Source organism: Phaeoacremonium minimum (genome assembly GCF_000392275.1).
Source record: "Phaeoacremonium minimum UCRPA7 unplaced genomic scaffold PA7_03_scaffold_442, whole genome shotgun sequence".
Taxonomy (NCBI): Eukaryota; Fungi; Ascomycota; class Sordariomycetes; order Togniniales; family Togniniaceae; genus Phaeoacremonium; species Phaeoacremonium minimum.
Genome location: NW_006921344.1, coordinates 97425 through 116100, shown reverse-complemented (window position 1 = coordinate 116100; position 18676 = coordinate 97425). Strand labels below are relative to the sequence as shown.

Genomic DNA, 18676 nt, shown 5'->3' with positions numbered 1-18676 from the left:
TTTTACCCCGCGCGGCGGGTCCGATTGGGCTTGCAAGAGGTGAAGGGGTCCCCGTAGCGCCGAAAAGACCTGGAATTTTGTGGGCTTCCCACTTGCCATCCGGGTCCGAGATGTGATGCTAGGATGCTAGGGGTGCATCGCCGTAGACAGGCCAGTCATCAGTTACAGTATCGAGGGATCATGGTGGTAGACCCTCAAGAGACCAAGATGGGATTCGACTAAGCGAACCGGCGACATTAACAATAACGGCGCACTTGACTACCGGTACCTGGGTGGGAAATGCGACTTGGAGTTGGCAATCAGCTCCGCTTATTGACGGCGTGTTAGCCAGGTTGATCAGGTTCGCCCGATTGACTTTTAGGGGTCTTCTGGCAGCTAACCTGATTCATTCGGGTTCAGGTCCTGCGAATCGTGGAGACACGCTGCTGCTGCTAAATACCTGTGCCGTACATGTACCTGGCTGGGTAAGAGGGGTTATCCAGCACGCTACTTGGTGAGCGGCTACCTACGAGCTACAGTTACAGGGTAACTGAGGAGTGACGGAGAGTGTGGGTTTTGCGCATTTCCCATTATCCATCCGAATTCCCATAATTCCGAGATCAAGAAAACCAAATGCCACACCGGGCGCCCGCCTCTCCCCAAAGACTCTGGATCGACGCTTCACGCCCTGCCCTGCCCTGCCCTGCCGTCCTTCCTGAGATCTGAATTGTTCTCTCAGAACCAGGCCACTTGATGGAGCCTCGTTAGGTTAGATGAGACAGGCACACACATCGCCGCGCTCATACCTCGTACCTACAGCCCGCCTGTCTCTTCGCTATCTTCTGGCTCAATCGTCGTCTCTGTTCCCATCCCTACTCATCCACGGCATACTACATAGTGTCCTGTCCTGTCCTGTCCTGTCCGGCCTGCAACCAAACCCCCAAAGGCTCATTTCGAACAGTCCTGCCATTCCCCTTCAGCAGTCTCCCTTCTCTCCCATCATTTCTGGTATCTCTTTGTGATGTACCGCTGCGAGGAGCGACGATTCAGGCCAAGTCCATATCGCGAGTCTCTTCTTACAGCACGCCCTCAGCCACCGCTGCCATTGGCAAATTGCGGCGCCCACAGCGCGAGCAACAGCAGCAGCAGCAGCAGCACTTATCGCTATCACCACACGCCCGCCGCGCCCTGATTCTCATTTTCAGCAGCAGCCACACGCCGCGCGACGATGTCTCAAGGGCCGCCACCTCCTCCCCCCGCCAGCCTCTTTGGCTTCGGCTCTGTCACCGGCCCCGGCCTCGTCCCAGACCTCACGGGCATGAATGCCAACATCCCAGACACGGAGGTAAATATCTTCCTCCCCCTGCTGGGCCCGGTTGTGTGGGCTGCTGTCCATTTTTGGCTAACGAGTAACACAACCCGTAGATCACCGCAGACGGCCTACCACTACTCGATAATTCCATGTACACTGGCTTCGACTCAATGTCGATGTCCCTCGACACCTCAGACATGTCAACGGGCTTCAATCCGCTTTCCGCCGCCGGGCCCTCAATTTCTCAGACTACCATGGCCAGCCCTGATGGCGGCCAGAGATTTTCAATGTCTGGGACCGAGGATAATGGCCCCGGTTCGGGCCCTCTTCCCGTTTCTACCTTTGGTTCGCAACAGGGCCACTCTGGTGGGTCCACCCTGACCGAATTCACGAAAAGGAGGAACTGGGCCGCCAAGGTGGTCGAGGAGCTGAAGGACTTCCTCCAGATCCTCGATGCCCACGGGAGAATCAAGCAGGTATCGCCGAGCATCACAGCACTCACCGGTTACAGCGCCGAGGATGTGCTCGAGCGATTCCTCAAGGACTTCATACACCCCGACGATAATGGAGTCTTCGTGTCCGAACTCAACGAATCAATAGCCACGGGGAACCCCTTGAGATTATTCTACAGATTAAAGAAGAAGGACGGCAATTATGCCATATTCGAATCTATAGGCCACGGCCACATCGCCGCTGCCAAGTTCGCGCCAAACCCCAACAACCAGTCTCCCTTTTGCCAAGCAGTCTTTATGATGTCTCGGCCTTACCCTACAAAGAACGCGAGCCTCCTCGACTCCTTCCTAGAACACAAGATCGAGAACGAGCGGCTAAAGCGGAGGATTGCCGAACTACGAAAGGAGGAAGCCGAAGATGCAGACGAAGCCCAACGAATGTGGCGCCAGAGTCAGGAAGCCAGGTCAGATATCACCATGTCAGAGGACGCAATGGGCGCATCAAACGGCGGTGGCAACTCATCCTATTCCCAATTCAACCCTGCAATGCCTCCACCCGAGAGGCCAGCTTCGATCAATGCGTCACTCACCCGGGAGAACCTCGAAGGCTCTATCGCCGGCGGCCGCACAGACACGATCCGCGACAAGATGGCCCGGTACGAGGGCTCTTCACATGCCGACACAATCGAGATGCTCACGGGCTTGCGGTATCAGGAAGGGGAACGGAGCAAGGGCATCACGACCGGAAACGCAAGCCCGACCCTCATCAAGGGAGATGCGGGGATTGCCATCCCCGTAGATCGGGATCCGCGCACCGGAGAGAAGAAGAAGAAGCTCAAGGTCGCGGAAGAATACGTATGCACAGACTGCGGTACGTTCCGAGGAACTACAATTTGCTTGAGCACCTTCCTAACAATCCTCCAGGTACGCTCGACTCGCCCGAATGGCGGAAAGGACCCAGTGGCCCAAAGACGCTCTGTAACGCGTGTGGTCTTCGCTGGGCTAAGAAAGAGAAGAAGAGGAACCAGAACAGCGTCAGTGGGACTGTTACCAACTAAGCGGGTGAGAGGCGAGTGGGACAAGAAGTGTAAGGTCTGCGATATGCGTGTTCAATTAGTGAGCTTCAAGGCTCCAAGGGATACCTGTACACGAGCAAGCGGTATTTGGATAAGGGGTGTTACTGATATTTTGAGATACCTGGGCAACGATAGGTTTCTGGAGCATTCAAGGCGCATATCATATACCGGTTTAGGGACGGGGCTTGTCTGTCCAACACGTATAGAACAACTCACAGTGAGAAATCTGATTCAGGTCTTTACAATGAGTCTCGAGCAGGTTGAATTGTGCACAAATAGCAGAGCCTAGCTCCCACCCAGCTTAGGTATGATGATTGCTTTTGAGTAAAACTATTCATCAGCCAGTCACTACCTGGCTCAACCGCCTACCCTCATGCCACCGAATGTGCACATGGATCTGGTTAATGCACCGAGACACAAACAGCTCCTGTCTCTAATTGGCTTCCAAAACAGCTGTGAACCCTGTAAATCAGCTCAGTGGTGATTCAATTGGTGGGGGCGCCTGGACCAAGCTGCTGCGGTCGATTCCAGGTCAGTTTCAGCTACCTTGCCAGCTTGCCCCGCACACGTCACTCCTGACTTCATGGTCCACCCTCCCTCAAACAGTCTCTCGCTCCCAGCTTGATGCGTTGGTCTTTTGGGCAAACAAACAACAACATATCCTCAACCTCACAATATCACAGAAGGCTTCAAAAAAGCAAAGCAGTACGAGCACGAAATTCTAGAGAACGCGTTGATACTAGACAGTCAACATGGACAAGATCCTTAACGCATTCACCAAGGACGATGACCGCGATGAGCGTCGCGGCGAGAGACAGGGTGAGTCCCCAACAAAATACAGGATGCAGCTTCAATGTCCCAGCTAAACATCATCGCAGAATATGGAAGTAAGGCTTCAGTTACCTTGGCAGTGATTTACTGTACCTTTCAAAGCTAATTCGAGTGTCTGGCTGTCAGATCAGCAGTACCCGGCGGGCGGCAATGGTACGTTAAGAGTTCCCCAGATCTCCCCCCACCTCTTGGCAGCCGTCCCCTAATATCGAGTTCGATAGTCACCCATGGCGGCAGCTACCCAGCCGGCGGCGGCTACAAATACGACGATGACGATGACCTGAGAGGTGCCGCCGAGACTGCGTCCCGCCATGCCGGCGACTCTGGCGATACCGACCTCTTCTCGGGCATTCTGGGTGCACTGGGACAGAAGAAGCAACGCCTCGCGGACGAGGACCTCGATGAGCAGCGTACGTGACTAGTCTCTTCTTAAGCCGATTCACATACATGTAAAGGTCAAACCCAGGCTAACAGGCCATCGCACAGAGGCCGTCAAGAGCCACAAGAAGTTCTTTGGCGATGGCGACGATGACGACGACGCCGACGACCGCAGCATGGGCTCTGCCGCTGCCATGCAGGCCCTGAAGATGTTCTCCGGCGGCCAGTCGGGCGGCAACCAGAGCCAGAGCGCCTTCATCGGGCTGGCCATGTCCGAAGCCAGCAAGCTGTTCGACCAGAAGTCTTCTCAGGGCAAGGTCGCGTCCGGCTCCAGCAAGGAATCGGCCATCATGCAGGCGGGTGAGATGGCTTTGAAGATGTATCTGAAGAGTGGAGGCAGTCAGTCCAGCGGTGGTGGTGTCGGTGGCTTGCTGAGCATGGCTTCCAAGTTCATGTAAGCTATGGAGGGTTATTCGGAACAATGAATTAGCCTTGTGTTACGCATGAGGAGTTGCTGTGCCGAAAACATTGCTTCGTTCGACATGTAACTTTTCTTACGACCCAAATGAAACATGAGATAGATGACATATGAAAAGTCGTGTGAAAACAGGTCGAAACTTGACATTCAGCATGTGAGATGTGCAACTCAGTGCCGGCTGTTGGCACGATTTGACCTCGGTTTTTGGTCTAGCGGTGTCAGCCCCTCATCTCAGCAACACTCTTCACTGTCTCACATGGTCCGCGTATCTTCGCAATCTGTACGACTAGGTAACAATCAACTACGACGTGTTTTTTTCTCCTTTAAGGAATTGTGCTTCCTTATTTGTAAATTTCAAAGTGTAGCATACGAGATGTCATTACCAAAGAGTTACAACACGTTGTCCCTACCAGATGTGAAGCTCTCACACCATCCCGCATCATCGCCCACGCCAACCCCTATCATCCTAGTCATACTAAACAGACCAAAGGCCAAAAATGCCTTCACAGGACCAATGGTCTCCTCGCTAGAGAAGGCGTTCAATCTCCTCTCCGCAGACCCGCGGGTTCGGTGCGTCATCCTCACCGGCTCCGACCCGCAAAACCGGACCTTCTGCGCCGGCATGGACCTGTCCCAGGGCTTTGGCACGGACGGCGACCCGGACGCGACCCGAGACCAGCACCGAGACGGCGGCGGTCGCGTGTCTCTGGCCATCTACAACTGCAACAAGCCCGTCATCGCCGCCATCAACGGGTCCGCCGTCGGCGTCGGCGTGACGATGACGCTGCCGGCCTCGATCCGCGTCGTGTCAAAGCAGGCCAAGATCGGGCTCGTCTTTGCGCGCCGCGGCATCGTCATGGAGGCGTGCAGCAGCTTCTTCCTGCCGCGGCTGATCGGGCTAAGCAAGGCGCTGCACCTCGTCACCGTCGGCGGCGTCTATCCAGCGGAGCACCCGCTGCTGCGAGACCTGTTCACCGAGGTCGTGGGGCCGGACCGGGTGCTGCCGCGGGCGCTGGAGCTGGCCGAGGAGGTGAGCGCGAATTGCAGCGCGGTCAGCACGGTCGTCATGAAGAACATGATGTACCGCGGCCCGGAGACGCCTGAGAAGACGCACTTGCTGGAGAGCAAGATCTTGTATGATATGTTTAGGGGCAAGGATTGCAAGGAGGGCACGGACAGCTTCATGGAAAAGCGGCCAGTGAACTTTAAGGGGTCTATGGAGGACGATGCACCCACAGTCTACCCATGGTGGATAGATGATTTGAGAACGAAAGGATCAAAATTGTAGTATATCAGATAAAGGGCGGGAAAATCAAATACAGTCTCGTTGAAGAAATGGATCTGAAGAAGTTTATTTACTCCGATTTAATGGGTGAGTACCGCGCCTTGGCACTGTTGTGAACTCCTTCCGATAAAGAAAGGCAGCAGTTGATTTAGGTCCCGCTGGCGTTATTTACCTACAGAATGATACCAGTTGTGAGTCAGGGATCGGTGCGGGGCCGGACTTGGAGCACGATGATAACAGATCCACACTTGAGAGACGGCTTTTATCTTCGGCGTCGGACCATCCGAACAAATGTTGAACGTTGTTTGACGGTTTTCTTCTTTGGCTTTCAGACGACAGATATCGAGTCTCCGACACCTCAACTCCTGCAACTCCACGCAATGTCTATCACAAGTACAAGCATAACCCATAGGATTTTATGGACTCGATCCATATCTAAACGTTTGGCTAGCTCTTCAACCATACGAGATCAAAGACGGAAGTTCCGAACCCATTCATCTGTGTCCAGATCGCTCACCTCCCTTCCACCCTCTCAAAACGGTCGTCACTCACAATCTACGGGGAAGGATGTTCCATCATGGAGAAACGTCATCATTTTCATGAGTGTACTTATTCTTGAATATAAATTCTACAAGGTTTAGTCCTTGTTGGTGACAGATCAGTGATTGATTCAGATTGTTAGATACTCGCAGTGCCTTGCATTGTCTACAATAGGCCTAGACCTATGCTCCTCGATTCTGGCGACAGTGTCCCTGCTGCCACTCCGGAAGTGATCCCGTATGAAGAGGTCCAGAAGCACACGTCCCCGGATGACTGCTGGGTGATTATTAAGGTACACAGCTTGCCATATATCGCATCTGATTCGTTCTCGGGCTAAATTTATATTCAGGGTCAAGTTTACGACCTCACAGGCTTCTTGAACAAGCATCCTGGAGGTCGAGACGCTATATTGAGGGAGTCCGGGAAGGATGCCAGGTAAAAATGGCTTCTACAGATGCATGTTCGTGCCAATCTCTAACAGAGTGAATCGTCATTAGCGCTTTGTTTTTTCTTCTACACTCGCCCGATTTGTTGAAAACCCTCCCTCCGGAAGCTTGTCTAGGTCCTATCGACCCGGCCACCTTGCCACCTCCGGTAACCACCTATACAGATGAGGAGCGACGGCAAGAGGCTGCTAGGAAGGAATTGCCGGACGTTGAAGATTTCCTCTTGCTTCAAGAATTCGAAGACTGGGCCGAGCGAGTGCTGAGTAGGAGGGCATGGGGCTACTATCGCAGCGCAGCAGACGAGGAGAGGAGTATGTGATTTTCCGGCAAATTGCCTTCATCAATAGCCCTCGAACCCAGAAACGTCTTGATGCCTACAACAAGCATGTTTTAACGTATCTTTAGGTTTTGACGAAAACAGAGACGCTTTTCGAAGATATTTCTTTCGCCCTCGGGTAGTGACCGGCGTGAAGGACGGTACAACCGAAACCACATTCCTAGGTAAACCAACTGCTCTGCCAATATACATTTCTCCGGCCGCAGCAGCGAGAATGGGCCATCCACTCGGAGAAGTGAATTTGACCAAAGCGGCTGGAGATTGCAACGTGGTACAAGGCGTGCGTGACCCTTCTTTATGTTTTTGATTTTGTGTCCCCCGTCAAATAAGCTCCAAAGAACACTTTTGAACTGACAAGGGCGTTAGATATCTACATATGCGAGCTGTAGCGTAGATGAGATTTTTGCTGCGAAGAATGACGAGCAGACTCTCATATACCAGGTACTGGCCTTTTGCTTGCGCTATACTGCTCATCCCTAACGGAAAAAAGCTCTATCTTAACATAGATCGATCGGTATCTGCAAATCTCATTCGAAAGGTCGATAAGCTGGGTGCTAAAGCTATAGTCTGGACCGTCGATGTTTCGGGTGACTCCAAGCGTACATTGGACACACGGACGCAAAGAAAATTGAACGTTCGCTCAGCTCCTAGCCAACCGGTCTCAGATGTAGAATCTACTTTGGCAAAGCCCGTACCAGAGCCTGTGTCAAAGCCGCTTGGCGCAACTCGGCCGCTTGGAGCGACCCGAGTAACTGGAGGTACGCATGAACGAAGCCTTGTTTGGGAAGACTTGGCTTTTATTCGAGTGAGTGTGTCTAAATGCTAGTATCTATGGCTGCTGATACCGGATAACAGAAACACACTCAACTTCCCATAATTGTCAAAGGTGTACAGTGTGTCGAGGATATTCAATTGTGTGTTGATCATGGTGTCCAGGGTGTTATAATAGTGAGTAACAAATTGTTCACTGAAAATAGCAGATTTGGATAAAACACTGACGAGGGTTCGTCTTTCAGTCCAATCATGGAGGCCGCCAGGCAGATTATGCGCCTGCTCCTATCGATATCTTGTATGAAACACGTGTTTTACGCCCAGAACTCTTCGACAAGATCGACGTCATGATTGATGGCGGCGTTCGCAGCGGCGCAGATGTTGTCAAAGCTATTGCTCTCGGTGCCAAAGCTGTCGGGATAGGCCGACCGTTTCTCTATGCCAACGGAACCCATGGCGAGGCAGGGGTAAGGAGGGTTCTTGAAAGTAGGTTGAGTAATCATCCCATAAGTACAAGCTGTTAATTAGGGCAGTAGTTCTGCATGATGAGATCCTCGGGACCATGGAAAATATTGGAGTTTCTAAGATAGAGGACTTGAAGCCAGAAATGGTTGGACCAGCCGGGCCGTGGGTAGGATGGAACCGCCCTCCTTATGTGAGCACGAGGTAGGCGGGTGACCAAAGGACTGTTGATTCAGCCGACAAATACATCACAGTCCCTATCGCAAATCTAGAGTGACGACCCTGCGATATTACTTTTCTATGCAAATTGACTATAAAGATAGAACCAGGAATAAATCTCCAGTAACGATAAATACAGGGCAATGACTTTTGCTTCAAAATTATTTCGATGGGCAGAGACTAGATTTTTATATCTATAGACCATGATAGTTACTCGATCCGGCAAGATTGTCGATCAATCACTTAGCAGAGCTGTCTTGAATGATTCTGGCTGCTTCCATCCATGTACATTGTAGTCATTTGCAATGCTGAGACATAATGCTCTTGCTTCTCAATTTTCTTGAGTTTACGAAACTACCGTATTCATCTTCCTCTCCGGGTAGTTTTTACAGTTGCTTATGTGTTATACTTGGCCATCGAACAAGGGCCTCTGAGAGTTGACTTCTCCAAGAGTTCGTATGCTTTTTGAGAAGATAAGCATTACTCAGCAACTGTCGTCTCTTCTTAATACATTGCTCCACGACAACCACCCCGTGACATCGTGTAATAGCTAGCCTAGCAGTATCTCACAATATCAAAATATCAGATCTTCTTCAAGCATGTCCATTAAGTGTTGATTGCCATGATACCACTCGCCGAGCTCATATGCTGGAACGTTGTCGAAACCTGAATCTCTATCAGCGTTTGTCGTGGTGCCTGTGTCGGCGTGAACAATACACGACTCGCCAGAGTGGCCTGAATAGTCAGGTATCAAAGTTGGGTCAGCTGGCAAACGGGAAGTATGTGCTTCAATGTAAAGGTGGGCAGCGTCGCAAAGGTTTTTATAGAGCCGGTATGGTTGTGCAGTCCACTCTGCAGGCATTGCTTCGGGCTGCAGCGATCCAGTGAACTGATCTAGACACTCTAGCGCATCAAAGTCTAAGAGACGAACAGCATAGGTGAAGAGAATACTAAATGGGACAAACGGCACATGTAAGATGCCCCTGATAAGTGGAGTTAGAGATGAGAACATCAGTGATAATTTGTGGTAATTAGTATTCACTCACCAGTTCAGATATTTGGTTACCATATATGCATCCCCTTTGCAATTCCGTAAGCTGTCCATGCATTGTTGGTGCAGTTCAAAGACATGACGAGCGACTGCAAGGCAATCCTCTGAAATGCCGCTCCTGGTGTCCCGTTCGGGCGGTGTGGCCCAGAGAACTTGAGTCAGCATTGAGGACTGGCATACGAGATCGCATTGTAGATAGATGGCTTGCAATGTATCCGGCTCGAAGTCGTCGAGCTGTCTGATGGCGTGCTGCAAGATATTTATAGGTTAGTTGCTGCGAAGATAATGCAGGCAAGAGACAAAATGGATACCGCGATTTCAACATGAGTCTCGTCAATTAGTTGTCGCAACTCATCAGCTAGCCTGCTTATGATACGAGCCCGTGCCTCGTCGCCTGCCTTGGACAGACCATCTGGGCTGAAAAGGTGATCATATATCTCTCCCTGAATCCTCCCCAGCTTGCTGGGTCGCGACAGGTCAAACGGTAATGTCACTTCAGTGTCCCGGATACTCGATGACCGGCCAAATCGAAGGGAGAGTCCTTTCTCAATTTTGTATACAACCCAAAATAGATTATCTTGGGCGCCTCGCAGGGACTGATCGGTCTCTCTTTGGGGGTGGCTGCGGTGAAACCCCAGTGTCAGGCAAATATTCGTTGCGGCCGAGATTAAATTCCAAGCCAAAGAACTTTTGGAATCCTGAATGGATTGGACCGCCTATAGCGCTAGTAATCAACATATGACTCATGCTCCTTCTTCTGCCAATGCATACGTACTGCAAGAGTCAACGCAGCGACAACTTTCATTGTCGGCGGCAGCAGAAGTGGCAACTGTGAAATTGCAAAGTCGATGTTTGTCCTACAAAGTAGAGAATGCTGTTCATATTCCTGACATCCTGTTATAGCATCATGCTCAGAGAACACGTAGGTCAAGTACCCGTTGGCTAGGATGAAATCTATCTCGTCAAAGTCTTCGTCGACAGCAAAGTACACCTTCTGGCAGATGTCGGTGAACGTTTCTAGAGGAAGTATCCGAGATATCCAAACCATCCTAGAGAAACTGGTGTGAGCTGCAGTACAGGTTAGATCTTTTTTGAATTTCTTTAGTCGATATTTGCAACGAAACCTTTTGCCCAACGAAGGACCGCCACAACAGCATCCAAAGGGGGCATAGAAGAACCGATTACAGGTCTCACAACTTGTGTTTTCGACATTTGCGGCTCTCCCGGCGCTGTAGGCTTTTCTAATGTCTGCAGTATGCCTTCCAAGGATGAAATAGCTGTTGTGTCTTCAGCCCCGACGTTCTTTGGTCGAAGTTCTCCCACAACAGCTCTGATAAAATCGATGATGTGTGATGAATGGGCCCCATGGTACGCACTATTGGGTGTATGTCTGGAGGTAGGTATATTTACCGTTTTTGCAGAGCTGGTTCGATTGGGGTGAGGAGTGGAACTTTCAGCTTCTGCCTGCTTTGTTTCTGCATGCAGGTTGAGCCTTTCCAAAATATGTTTGATATCGCCGATGTCTTTCGCAATGCCGTCGATTTTCTGTTCACTATAATTACCAAGCCAGGTATGAGCTCTCCAAAAATCTGAGAATGAAGTCAAAATTTCATAACTGAAGCTGACTCACTAATGTGCTGACACCAAGACCCGCTGCTTGGGGGTTGCTGTGTTGGACGCGACAGCGCTATGAGTGCAATTGACCCTGGCTGAAGTGCAATTCGAGCAGGGTGATCCTCTGTCACAACCTATCTATTACGGAAAGATCGATTCAGCGTTACTCTCCACTAATCTTCCGGCGCAAACTGTGATCCAAAGAATGCCTGACCTTTCGAGCACGACATTGGTCACACTGTTTCGCTGTCTGTTAGTGTTTTGGATTGTGAATGAATCGGGGGATTGGTGACGCGAGCTCACAGAGCGACGGGTGATGGCCGGTCGGTCTCGTGGCCGTTTCCCGGCATTATATCCGAGGTCCTCCATTGCCAACACTGTGTTTTGAGAGAAACCGTTGACTTGGCTACGTTGGTTGTTAGTGATGATGAAAGTCGGGATGATGGATTTCTTAACGGAATCGCGCGGCTTTCCGGAACCGGAAATTCCGGTGATTCTATTGGCTATGAAATTGTACGAGAAGCCACACACACCATCAGTTAAACTGATCCGATCGCCTTACAGAAAGAGAGATGAGGCTTGCGGCCACTCTCATGGTATCTTGGGGAACTCCAATTGTTGAACGGATACGCGCGGATTTCCGAAAGACACTAATTGATGGCTACTCTAACAATCATGAACCATGACTATAAGTAGTCAAACGTCCCCCTGGAAAGTTACTGGCATCATGAAAAGGTCATCGACCTGTTCACTTAAACCAGATACACGTAGAGTTTAATCCTGTTAATTATCGAAAAATATGGTTCAGAACATCCTCATCACTGGTGGTGCCGGCTACATGTACGGCAAAACGGACACGCCCTCATTGTTGTTCAGGAAGCTGACAATGTTCATAGCGGAGGCTCCCTTATTGCGGACATCTTGTCCCGAACGAGCGGGCCGATCAAGGGAGTGACCATAAGCACAGCAGTTCGATCAGAAGAGCAGGTCCGAAATCTATCCAAGCTGGGCATCACTGTCCTCCAACTCGATCTCGCAGATGAGGCAGCGGTGTTGAAAGCTGTCCTCGATAGTGAGAGTGCGTTTCTAACAATGTGCAATCCTATACCATACCAGTACTGATAGTTTATTCTATTCTAGTTGATATCGTGGTCCATACAGCAAGCTCAATGGTGCCAAAAATCGCGTTACATCTCATCAGATCCCTTGGCCGGCGTCGCAAAGCTACCGGAAACGAAACGTATTTCATTCACGTCAGTCGCTCTTTCCCTCTCTTTCTATTTCCCTATCACTCGATTCGGAAGATTGTCCCTCTTACACCTCGATATCAGTCATCGGTGCTAAATCTCTTCTCGATTGAAAACATGTGGCCGTACGGAGAGGTTCGGGATACGGACTCAGTATTCGAGAAGGAGAAGCAGCTAGGCGAGACTAGCTCTGTTCGCGCGGTAAGTTGCTGGTTCATTCATAGAAGACCCAAGTCTATTAAATTTCAGGACTATATTCTGACTTCTCAAGAGACCAACATCCTAGTCGTCGAAGAAGCCAAATCACAGGGCGTAACGGCATTCAATGTTCCCGTGCCCACTATCTGTGAGTTAACCTCAGTACTTGGATTCCCATTCCTGGAGATTATCTCCCTTTGGCTAAGACTGGAATACTTTACCAGATGGGAGGGGTACAGGAGTAGAGAAGAAGCTGTCCGCGAGCATTCCGGCATACATCAGGACTAGCATTAAGAACAAGACCGTTCACAAATTCGAGAAAGACTCTGTAAGCACGCTGTCAAAACATAGTCGGAAGCCCATGACGACCTTTTGCTCCCGTTTGGTCGTCGTTACTAACACTTTGGAAAGCGCCCACCTGCGGCCCATATTTCCGACATGACAGACTTCTATGTCCGGCTCGTCGACAAAATCCTGCGGAAGGAGTCGATCCCAAGCGGCGAGAACGGGTATTATTTCGTCATGGCTCACAGAATCCCTTGGTGGACCGTCATGCAGCGCATCGCCGACGGACTACATGCTCGAGGGCTAGTGGAGGATCCACGAGTCCAAGTCTGGTCCAGCTACGAGACAGCTGCAGAGCAACTCGGTTTTCCACCTCAACACGTGAAGGCCATGGGGACTTGCGAGTAAGTTTGCCTTGGCACATATAGCCTAGGTGAAGCTAACAAGTTGCTATAAGCGTGCATGTTATTCCGGTGAATGCATTCCGACTTGGATGGCAGCCTCAGTGGGACGAAAAGCGATTTTTGGGAAGCATAGATGACGAAATTCAGGCTGTGCAGGAACTGGACACATTTAAACCTACAATATTTGACGCTATCATGCCTTCTAAGAATTGAATCGGTAGTCTGAGTCTTCATTTTGACAGAAAACTCAGACGATCATCATTCTCTTCTATTTCCAGTTGGTGAGAATTGTGGAACTAGAGGCAGACTCATCAGGGAGCGAGAAACAGGCATGATAAAGCAGACAATCAGGAAACAAAACGGATTTATTCTTCATAAGCTACTGGATCAGGGTAAAATTGATGAATCTCGTGAAGATACCCTACTGCCCATGGCTTGTCTAGAAGCAAAGGTTCTCTCGGAATAAATCCATCCAGCACAATTTAAATTCCTATTTCACTTGCATTAACCCTCTCACTTAGTCATGTTTAACGATACTGCATGAGCAATTATTGGGTTCCGTGGTGGCATGTCTCGGAGGGTTTCTTCGGAGGGTTTGATTTTGGAATGATGGGTGACTAATGAGACAGCAAACATCGGAGGGTTTGACTTGACTTTCCGGATAGCTCAGTGACGGATTCCCATTTTATCTACAAAGCCATCAGTTCCCAGGAAGTGGAAAGGCACCTAATCCTTCGACAGGCAATGCAATCCTTCCGCCATCATCACTAAACCTCTCTTGCTTGAACATGACCTCGAATGCTGCACCCATTCCACCCGTAGGGCGAGCTTGGGTACGCCGATCACGTGGACACTACGCTTCATCCCTTCATCTAGTAGATACACTCCCATCCCCAGAGACTCCCGGGCGGGACTCAGCCGACGTTGTGATCCGTGTGTCACATGTTGCTCTCGAATTCGCCATTGCCACAGTATTGGCAATTTTCCCGGCACTACCCTTTGCTCCGCCAATGGTGCCAGAACTCGAGTATTCAGGTATAATTATTGCCGCCGGAGGCCGAGCACCGAAGAGCTTACAAACCCCCGGAACACGTGTGTTGGGATCCGTAACGCCCGTTGATATGTTGCTTCGAGGCGCTGGAGTTCTCAGAGAGTATATACGAGTACCGCCAACGCTGGTCGCGCCACTCCCAGATATGGGCGCCGAAGATTGGACATTGAGCATGTCAGAGGCGGCAGGGCTCGTTGGAAGCGGCTCAACGGCCCTGGCTATGGTAAACGCTGCAGACGTTCAGACCGGGCAGCGTGTACTCGTCAATGGCGCCAGCGGCAGCGTCGGTCACATGGTCGTGCAGTTATGCCACATTAGAGGTGCCTTTGTTGTAGGTGTCGCTAGTGGGCGAAATGAAGAGTTAGTGAGGAAATGCGGAGCATCAGAGGCAAGTTATGAATACCGCCATATCACTCATTTTCAAATTGAGATTCTTCATATCATGTATACTAATTACAATAGTTTGTCGACTATACTCAACAACCACTCCCTGAATATCTCTCCTTGACCTATACCTCTCGGCCTTTTGATTATATTCTTGATTGTGTGGGATCCCAGGAGCTCTACGAAAATTCCTCAAACTATCTCAAGCCTGCCGGTGCTCTAGTAAATGTAGGGGCAATGGCAAGCGGCATATTATTGCAATTAGTTCACTGGATAATGAACACATGGCGCCCGACCTGGCTGGGAGGTACACCCCGAAGGTTCATCATGTTCAGCACACCAGTAACAAAGGATTATTTCGATACGTTGTTTCCACTGTTCCAATCAGGGAAATTAAAGATCTCTCTCGATTCCGAGTGGTCCATGGAAGACGCCATCAAAGCCTACGACCGAATGAGCACGAAGAGAGCAAGAGGTAAGGTCGTTATCAAAGTCACTGACTGCTAAGACACGGCCTGCCTGTCTCTGGACTTACCGATATCGTGCTAAGTAAATCAAGTCCCTTTGCATTAACCAGCGCGAAGAAAAAAGGTGTTCGGAGTCTAGCTTTGAACGCTCCTGGAATGATTAAATTGCGAGGTAATAGAATGAGGCAGCCGCACCATGTGCTAGTTTGATCTTGGTTCTAATGCCCCTTACTGTCCTCTCAGCTTCACAGACGACCTACCGCCTTGATGCCGTCGTACAAATCTCACTGTATTTCTTGTGTGATGGCGTCAGCAGACAATAAAGCAAATAGATCTTAGCAAATCTTTCACCATTCGCACGAATCGTTGCTAGCTGACGTCTCTTAATGTTTTTACTCTGATAAGAGAAGATGAGGATCTATTGCAACTATAAGAGTAAAAAGTAAAGCCAACAGTCTTATACACGAGAAGAAGCAAGTTGTGAGTCGCTTGCTGGTCGTATCTGGACATATCTGCCGTGACTAGTGGTTTTACGACGTTCAAATTTCTGACGAGCCCAGTTGAGTCTGCCGTCTTGTTAGCCATCTGTTCAAATCGGATTTCTGCAAAACCCTTTCTATCAGGAAAGGTGCTTGATGGGCCAAACTAACAATTTATGGGCTGCGTGGTGTTGCTTGTGATGGAAATCGGTCAACCAGCCCCCACTCTTCGGCATGCTCTCGTTAGCGAATGCAAATGCCTCTTTCAATTCAGAACATAGGTTATCGTCCCAGTCGATTGATGTCCATTGATTCTGGTATGTGGGCCTGGGCCCGCTCATTTGGCTCAAGACCTCTGGCAAAATCTCGTGAAGGATACTTATACTCTGCGTATCCGTCATCTCAAAAGCATCCCTTACGTCGCAGTAATATCTTAGGTATGCACGGTTGCGCGGCTGATGAGTCTGAGCTACTGCCGTGGCTATTCGCTCCTGAAACAACTCCTGAAGTCCAAACTGCAAGGCTTGACGATAGGCGTAGTCCACGCCCCTAGTGTAGTCAGGCTTTATCTTTGCTTGAGTACGTTCATCCAATATGCCCATCAGTCCATAAAGTCTATCTCTCTTGTCTTTGCAGTTGAAATTGCCGAACTTCCGTATAGCGTCGTAAAGGCGATCTGGAATCTGAGATTGATATGACTCTACTGCCAAATACGGCTTCCGAAGCATCTGAGTCATCTCTCCTATCGTACCAACATTGACTCCTTGTGCTATAGGGTCGTAAATAGGGCGCAGTACTTGCCGTGTGCGATGGGTGATGACAACCTGAGCTGGGCTGTGAAGACGTGCGACGTCGTTTGGAACAGTTGTTGGCCTCCCGTGGATATCTATGCCGGTGCCCCATGTGGAGCAGCTTGATGTAGCAGTAAACAAGGACAGAGGAAAAGTGAAAGGCCCACACCATATAGTCATACTTGATGCGAGTAGAACCTCTTGAACAATCCAGAGACGTCTCCAATATGGTTGATAACTCAGGTATGTGAAGCCTGCCCACTCAGAGGCAGACCATGATGCTGCGGACTTGGAGGTGGTCCCAGCAAGTGCCCTGATGTTTTCGAGATGGCCCTGCTCGGGCATGCCTAGCCAACCGATAACTCGAGCAGCATTACGGAAGATTCTAGCCATTGCTGGAATTTGATCTTGGTTCTCGGTTTCGGACAGCTGGTCAACGCAAATAGCATCGATGAAGAATAGCCCATTGATGCGTCGATCACTTGCCGTGACTAGAAAGTCGTGTAGATTCTGGCGGATGAAGTATTCTTGCCCATCGATCTCCACGGCATGTAAGGTATTTATCGTAGGCACATCACCCCAGGTGTAGGAAAGTGCGTTGTAGGTCGTCGTCGCGAGCTGTTGCAAACTTATGACCTCGAGAGTATATGTTGCTTGATGTTCCCAGTCCGCTTGTGATATATGCAACAAACGGACCTCGGAATGAGCATCAATACTCGTATGGCGAAACCCATTTTTGCGATTCAGGACTTTATCTAGATCTTCATTGAGCTCATGTATCAAACTATCAGGACTTGAGAAGCAAGACTCCATATCGTCTTGAGAGCATGGTGATGTATTTCGCTTTAGAACTAGGTAAATGCAACAACAAATACTTGTTCTTTATCAACATATGACTTCTCGATGTAAAATTGTAGGCTTCTCTTCCCACGGTAAGGCATCATTTGCCCGGTCTGTAAGCGTTGAGGCGGTGCATCATGTGTTCTCCACTCCGCCTCCAACGGGCTCTCCGGGCCCAATCTATATCATTATCGTTTCTCATTGGGTCTTTGAACTGGCAGATGCACCTACCGCATTTGGCCAAATTAACTAGGCATATTGTATGTTGGATTATCTGCCTATAGATTCATTCGAGCATCCTTCTACATATATCAGTGGTGTATAGTTATCTGATATCTGACCTCGCTTATAACATCTAACAGCAGATATTAAGATCAACTTTCCCCCAACTCAATGCTCTACCTCACCAGAACCAGAATATTTGCCGTACCTATCTAAGTATGATGCGAAAAGCTGACTCTAATTTTAAATCCTCACCAAGCCTTTCACAGAGACAGGATGTGCCTCCGGCCGGATCAGAACTCTAGCAGTCCAAGCAGCCTCGACAATTACATCCGAGGCGTGGCATAAGCATCTTCCAGTGTCAAGAGTACTTGCACAACAATTGCAAACCCCTACACATCTCCGTCCTCAGCAGAGTAGCGGAATCTAGAACTAGGCCTTCTGACTTCGCGACGACAACGTTCGCAGCGATGAAGGCCACAGGACTCGCACGCTTATGAAGTAATGATAAGCTCCCGTAAAATAGCATCATTTATGCCTCTGGCATCTTTGAAACACTGACTTATCATCCTTCGACAGAATGCGATGAGAAATCCGCCCTTAGAAGACCCTGTCTAGTAGTGACTTCTTGAAGAGTAGTTTGCATCCTATACAGCTCTTAGTCCATTCGATACCGAGAAGAAGTCGGCCCGAGTTTCGAAAGCGCCAGAAGATAGAGCATTGTCGTGTTAAGGAAGCCGTGCTTGATCACGATAAGGTATTTTCAAGACAATTGTAATATTTCGATCCGGAGATTCTTAACAGCTGTTATAAAACCCTTTTCGCCTTCGGTAGTAGTTGGTGCAAGCCTAGTCCTTGTATTGTGGCCTGTGGCCTGACTGTGAGCTAGTGTAGTGAAATAGGGCGGTAGTGCCTACTGCTGACCAACACCCACTCAAGATATCACATAGCACACACACAAAAGGAAGCCTCCAGGGCAAAAAGAACGTATTAGAATGAAGGGGTAGCCATTCTTGTATTCCGTTTAATGATAGCTAAGTGAAGCGAGTAAAAATGAAGTAAGTAATAGCAAATAAG

The 18676-nt window shown here is 49.7% G+C and overlaps 3 protein-coding genes across 3 annotated transcripts; all 3 read left to right on the top strand.

Annotated features, from left to right (window-relative positions):
* Positions 1–1207: 1207 nt before the first annotated feature.
* UCRPA7_5899 (putative zinc finger white collar 2 protein wc-2 protein) lies at positions 1208–2801 on the top strand (the record flags this gene model as incomplete). The annotated part of the gene is made up of 3 exons (XM_007918443.1): positions 1208–1324; positions 1405–2614; positions 2668–2801. 3 exons carry the CDS (start codon positions 1208–1210, stop codon positions 2799–2801), a joined length of 1461 nt encoding a protein of 486 aa, XP_007916634.1.
* Positions 2802–3571: 770 nt separating this feature from the next.
* On the top strand, positions 3572–5794 carry UCRPA7_5898 (putative enoyl- hydratase isomerase protein; the record flags this gene model as incomplete). The annotated part of the gene is made up of 5 exons (XM_007918442.1): positions 3572–3638; positions 3753–3803; positions 3872–4060; positions 4137–4482; positions 4990–5794. The coding sequence occupies 5 exons, from the start codon at positions 3572–3574 to the stop codon at positions 5792–5794; spliced, it is 1458 nt and encodes a 485-aa protein (XP_007916633.1).
* A 6801-nt stretch (positions 5795–12595) lies between these two features.
* On the top strand, positions 12596–13578 carry UCRPA7_5897 (putative nad dependent epimerase dehydratase family protein; the record flags this gene model as incomplete). Its single annotated transcript, XM_007918441.1, has 5 exons — positions 12596–12679; positions 12728–12824; positions 12901–13004; positions 13088–13365; positions 13419–13578. The coding sequence occupies 5 exons, from the start codon at positions 12596–12598 to the stop codon at positions 13576–13578; spliced, it is 723 nt and encodes a 240-aa protein (XP_007916632.1).
* Between the last annotated feature and the right edge of the window lie 5098 nt (positions 13579–18676).